Here is a 6,000-nt window from a genome sequence, read left to right as displayed (position 1 = left end):
CATAGAGGTACCTGTCCTGATGCAAGGTCATGGGGGTACCTGTCCTGCTTATGTATGTTTATGGGTGTGATGGGGTACCTGCAGCCAAAATAATAGCTGTGCATGAAGTGGGGGCAGAAATTGGCAGAGAGGGTGAACAGTTTGCACACACAAACACACTTGTCTTTCTGAACTGTTCTGTTAAAGTGTTTGTGACGTCAAATTTTCGTAATTCCCCAAAATGAATGCATTTTGGGGAAGAAAACGATGAGGTTAAAGGAGACTTTTTATTGTCATTCGCATCACATGTGGTACATGAGGTGGAATATTTTGTACTCAAGGTCCCAGTTACACCCCAAAATATCAATAAAACTTTAAAAGTAACGTTTTGTAAAAAAAAATATACATATATATGCAGCTCAGATGGGACAGTTGAGATATTTGCATGAGTAGTAACAGGAAGTGATGTCAAAGGGCAGCGCCTGCATGTGAACAGAGCATCACTACAATGGTTAACAACAGACAGAAGAGAAGAATCTGATATTTCTTTAGATTATCTTGAGTCACTATCAAAGACAAAGAATCAGAGTTCAAATAAAATTGTTTCAATAAACAAAGACTAGGGAGTTCCCCTTTGATGTCACTTCCTGTTTCACTTCGGCTGCAACAAGTTCAAAATAAACCATCTTATTTATGTGACAAAATGAGTAAAATCATGTGTATTATGCCAAATTTCCTCAATGTTAACATGTTTTCTTCCGCTTTTTTGTATTCGTAGGAAATGCATGTTACAGGCGCTTAAACACGGGTTTGACAAGTGACCTTTAGGACTGGTCTACCGTTCAACTTGGATTACTTTATAACTTATGAAAAAGCTCTCCATAAAGCTAGAACTGCATACAGTATTACTCATGTTTAATAGATGAGAATGCAGATAATGTTTCTGTTCAGTGCCCTGAGACGACTTCTGTTGTGATTTGGTGCTATATAAACAAACTGAATATATATATATTTTTTTAGAGTCAAGTTACCAGTTGACAAATCCTATCTTGCTGTACGAGACATTGTGCCGTACACGAGAGCCTCCTTGTTAACATGGTTGGATTGCTTGTCTTTGTTTTTGGGGATTAAAATAAGACCAAAACAAGACCTAGAATTTGGTGTTTGTTCTTTTTTATTTTTTTGCCCCTAGCTTACACTAAAATTGTGACTCCAAAACCAAAGTACATACCAAACCACATTTTAGGCATGCCATGTTTAAATGAAAACTTAAACTATTTTCCAAGCTTGAAGTTGTTTTAATATTGGAAAATAACCTCATGTATAGTTTTACTGTCTATTTTTTTTTTTCATTTTTTCTTGCCGTGTATTGGCTTCATAACCTTTACCTCACTGGTAGTCAGGTAAAGTTTGTGTACTTGACATAAATAAGTCTGAGAAGCTCGACTCAATGCTCATAGCAGCTTTAGATATAAATTTGTCTTTGTTAGTGTCCTCCTGCCCAGTCAACATGGCCCTCAGCTTGGTTTTATGGGGTCTGTCATGGCCTCAGACGTTTGTAGTGATGAGTTATGTCTGGGTAGTGTAGCTGGCACCCAACACTCTGACTGTAAACGCCCCTCCTCTCAGTTCCTGTCCTGCAGAGGACATGGTTATTTCTGGGTATCAAGGTTAGGCAGGGATATGAGGCCAACATGTCCAGGCAGAGCAATCAAGACACAGGGAGGCTTTCTGCTTTTTAGCAAACCGGTTGGACTAATCTGCATGGGATCTTTGTGGAAATGAGCTTAAATAATCTATTCTGCTCTGCCTGCCTGATTTTTGGACTTTTTTTCTTCCCATCAAATCAGCTGTTTGGTTTGGATGAACAGGTTTGGACTGATCACATGAGCTGACTTTGGTGGTGTGTAAAGTTTGTTGACATCCACTTTCTTCTTGTCACTTTATTTCTCTCTCTGGTTTAGGCTCATTGCAATGACACAATAGTTAATTTAATTGTAATGGATCTTCTAGCAGAGCCTGTAAACATTTGCTGAACTTTTAGTGATTGATTACAACCATGTAAATAGTTAATTTTTTAATCAAGGCTCAGACTGTAGAGAGAAGCCAATCAAACTGTAGCTCAGTGGACGTGTAATATGAATTTGCAGCTCATTGTTCAGTTTCAGCATCTTCATGTAGTTGTTCTGGGTCATCTCCCACTGATTTAAATGTCTGTTTAGAGGTCTTGTGTCTTTTACTTGTGCAGTAGTTTTAGCAGCTTTTCAACTGGTTGAAATTTCAAGTTGTCCCACGTCAGGCGGCAGTCTTTTTTTGTTTCACTTCCACAAATATCTCCGTGTTCAAAACACACATAAAAAAAGTAGAAATTCAAAAACAATTTCACATCCTTTTAACATATTGTGTAGAAGCACAAAGCATGAGCTGTAAAAGTTTTATGATTTGTGATAAATCATGAAGTTATGGTAAGAAATGGCTGAATCTGGCGTCTGTTGTTATGGCAACCGCAAACACCAGCGTGGACTCTTTATAAAATAAATGGGTCAGCTTGGACTCAGAGGAGGTACATAATTCTGTTTTGTGTAGAAAATTAGTTAATAGTGACTGACTGTGAATAAAGATAGTCTATTATAAGAATATGTTTTTGTCATTTGTGTGCAAAATCAAGAATCGTCATAAAGTTCGGACATCAACTTGTGCTATTTTCACTAACAGTTCGAAACTCAGTAATTGGTGTTCTCATGTTTCTCATCTGGCTGAAGTTTTATTGTTGAGCTTTTTTCAAATTTCCAGCCAACTTATGCATACTTTTCTTGTTACACATGTGCACCCAACACGTTGCTGTCCGTTTAACTAAAAATGGTTTGGCTATTTCTGTTCACGTCTCGGATACAATAGAAATGTTTTCCCTTTGTTGCATGTCTCCATGAGGAGGCGAAAGCTGCTGGTGGGATACTTGGTGCTTGTCTGTATTTCAGGTATTTTGAAATGGACTTTTGTGGAAAGGATGTAAAAAAAAAAAAAAAAAAACAGTATCTCAGATAAGTCTTTAAACATTCTTTGTTTGGTGACATACTTTAAATTTTGATTAGATGAGATGATGGAGAAAAAAAAAATTAGACTGATGAGTTTTGTCGGAACAAGTCCAAGATCAAAGTGGATTACTGGAACATATCCAGTCTTTGTATTTTCATCGTGGTTCATTGAAACGTTATTTTATTAACTTTTTCACTGTGGTTAAATTCACATTGCATTATTATTTACACATAATTCAATGCTTTTAGTTGTACAAACTGCTTTAGCAGCTAGCTGTAGCACTTCTAGTGAAGCCCGATGCAATTCAGGAATTTTATGGTATTTTATTATATTTATAATTATATTGTTATATTCTTTATTTTTTAAATAAAATAGTGTTCACATCCATCCATTATATTTACCCACTTCTTCCTTTTTGGATCATGGGGGTCACTGGTGCCCATGTCCAGCTATCACTGTGAGAGGCGGGGGACACCCTGGACAGGTCTTCAGTCCATCACAGGGACACATGGAGACAAGCGAGACAAACAACCATTCACTCTGTCACTCACACCCAGGGACAATTGAGTTACCAATCAGCCTAACATGCATGTCTTTGGTCTGTAGGAAGAAACTGCAGTACCCGGAGAAAACACACACACGCACGGAGAGAACATGCAAACTGCACCCAGAAAGGTCCCGGGCAGGGATTTGATCTACCGACCTTCTCACTGAGAGGCAACAGCTCTATCAGCTGAGCCACCGTGCTGCCCATAGTGTTCACATGAACTGCTAGAAACTCTTAAAACTGAAGTTGTTTTAAGATGGCAGCTGTGCCCTTGGGTTCAGATTAGTCTGTGGCTCCTTAATCCTGGAAAATTTAAGATGTATTTATCTAAACTGAGGTTTTCAGGATTATCTACAACAGATAAGACAATATTTCTTTGTAACTTTTCCGTAGAACCCCATTTCAGAATGACAGAAATATCACTTTCAACAAAAATGTCAACAATGTGACGGCCTTTTTGGGATCCATCAAATAAAAAATACATAATTTTTGTTTTCCTTAAATGACCTTTTATTCGATCTGGTCTTGTAAGTTTCTTTTTGTCTGTGAAATTTTTATTTATAGCCCTGCATTTCTTCATGTAATTAATGTACAATAAGTTTTTTCGGCTGCTCTCTTTTTCAAGGGTTAGTGAGCAAACTCGCATAAAAGATTTGGCTATTTGTTTTACGCTGGATGCCTTTTATTCATGCAACCTGTGCTCGAACCTGCAACCTCAGGATTACAAGACTGACCACCGAGCTACTGCAGCCGCCTGTAATGTGTGTATAAATATAGCAATTAGAAGTTTCTCAACATCACAGATTATCAATGACCATATACAGTAAGAAATACTATGATTGCTCTATTTTTGTTTGATCTAAATTTGTCTGTATATAAATGAGTTTTGACATTTGGTTAATAAGTCATAAGTACTTTAATTTATTTCCATTGTCAGTAGAGTTGTTCTTCATTCTCTTTAAAATTTGAATCGACTCTCTTGTTGCCCCGATCTTATTTTCTTAAAATGTTTGCACTGAAGCATTTACTGTATATGCTTCAGTGCCTCTTTCCTGCAGGATTCCGCAGGGCTCGATTCTTGGACCCCTTCTGTTTTCACTGTATCTCTTTGGGGTCTATCCTAAGAAAACATGGTCTTTTATTTCATTGTTATGCTGATGATCGTCAGATTTATCTGCCCCTAAAACCCAATAGTTCATGCACAATTCACCCTCTGTTATAATGTCTTGATGACATCAAGGCATAAATGGCTTCAAATTTTTTAAGTTTTAACGATCAAAAAACTGAAATCGTGTTTAGCCCTAGCTCTACTGCTGTCTTTGTTCCTGTAAACCTTGACTCTCTTGAGCCATATCTTAAGCAGTCTGTTACAAAAGCAGTCTGTTACAAATCTCACAATGGTTTTAGACTCTTACTTTTAAGTTTAATAAACAGATTAACTCTGTTCTACAAAAAAAAAAAAAAAACCTTCTTCCAGTTCAGGCAGGTAGCTAAGCTTAAATACAGCCTGAGAACTGTATTAAACTTGTTGTTTAACTAGTTTTTCTATCTTTTTTTTTTTGTCTCATTTCTCCATAGGTGAACTGGTGTGTAAATGTTGACCATTAGAAGAGAAGTTTCTATTCTGGGACATGTTTTCTCCTGAAGCCACTATGTGCTGAAACAAAGACTTTTCCAACCAGGATCTGGATGGTCTACCTCCACCCTCATTTTCATCTACCTCTTTAACTCATTGTTCACTACCTCAGCCCGTGCCTTGTTAATGCTATCATCATCAGCCAGCTCAGAAGGACCAGCAGATCCTTCACTTCATCACCAGGTCTCAGGCGTCAGCCGACCTGTACGTTACAGTTGACCAGCCTTCATTATCAGTATCTTCACCTGCTGATTAGGATGGCATGCCAGAAGAAGCCATGATGCGCCCGGGTGTGTGATGTCTGAGCTCTGCATTGGACTACGACGAGTGGAAGAACAGGGGCAAAGTCGCAGAGACGTTCCCCGGTTTGTGATTGGCTGTGAAGAAGATGAACATGACATGGGCCAAATGGATGCTGGTATGATGAACGAGACCGTTCGAGAAGAGAACATGGAGGACGATGATGAAAACGAGTCGGTAAGTGACGGTAAACTGAGATTACAGAGGAAATTTTTAAAAGTTAGGTAATAAATGTGTGACTTTTAAGTGACAATAGAGCCAAATTTGTATCTAAACTCTACATAGAAAATTTTGAAATTAATATATATATTTTGAAATGTTTAAATCTTTAATAAGTAAGATATGATGCAGCTTTACCAAAAAAAACAACAACCAATAACACAAAGTGTACATTACAAATATACACCACTTGTCATGCTCTCGTGTACATCTCTCCACAATTTCCCCCCAGTTTCTTTTAAAATATCAGTTGTCCTGCATGTCCAACTCATTTGACAACCTC

The 6,000-nt window shown here is 37.7% G+C and overlaps 1 protein-coding gene across 1 annotated transcript in view; it reads left to right on the top strand.

The window, feature by feature from the left end:
• ppip5k1b (diphosphoinositol pentakisphosphate kinase 1b) overlaps positions 1-6,000 on the top strand; it is a 77,139-nt gene that overhangs the window by 7,708 nt on the left and 63,431 nt on the right. The window contains exon 2 of the mRNA XM_037683263.1: positions 5,141-5,675. Coding sequence (XP_037539191.1) covers positions 5,496-5,675 — 180 coding nt within the window. The 5' untranslated portion in view covers positions 5,141-5,495. The remainder of the gene's footprint in view (positions 1-5,140; positions 5,676-6,000) is intronic.

The sequence above is a fragment of the Nematolebias whitei genome, chromosome 10 (assembly GCF_014905685.2).
Source record: "Nematolebias whitei isolate Nwh7 chromosome 10, NemWhi1, whole genome shotgun sequence".
Lineage (NCBI taxonomy): Eukaryota > Metazoa > Chordata > Actinopteri > Cyprinodontiformes > Rivulidae > Nematolebias > Nematolebias whitei.
Note: the sequence above shows the minus strand (reverse complement) of the source record. Positions and strands in the feature narration are given on the sequence as shown.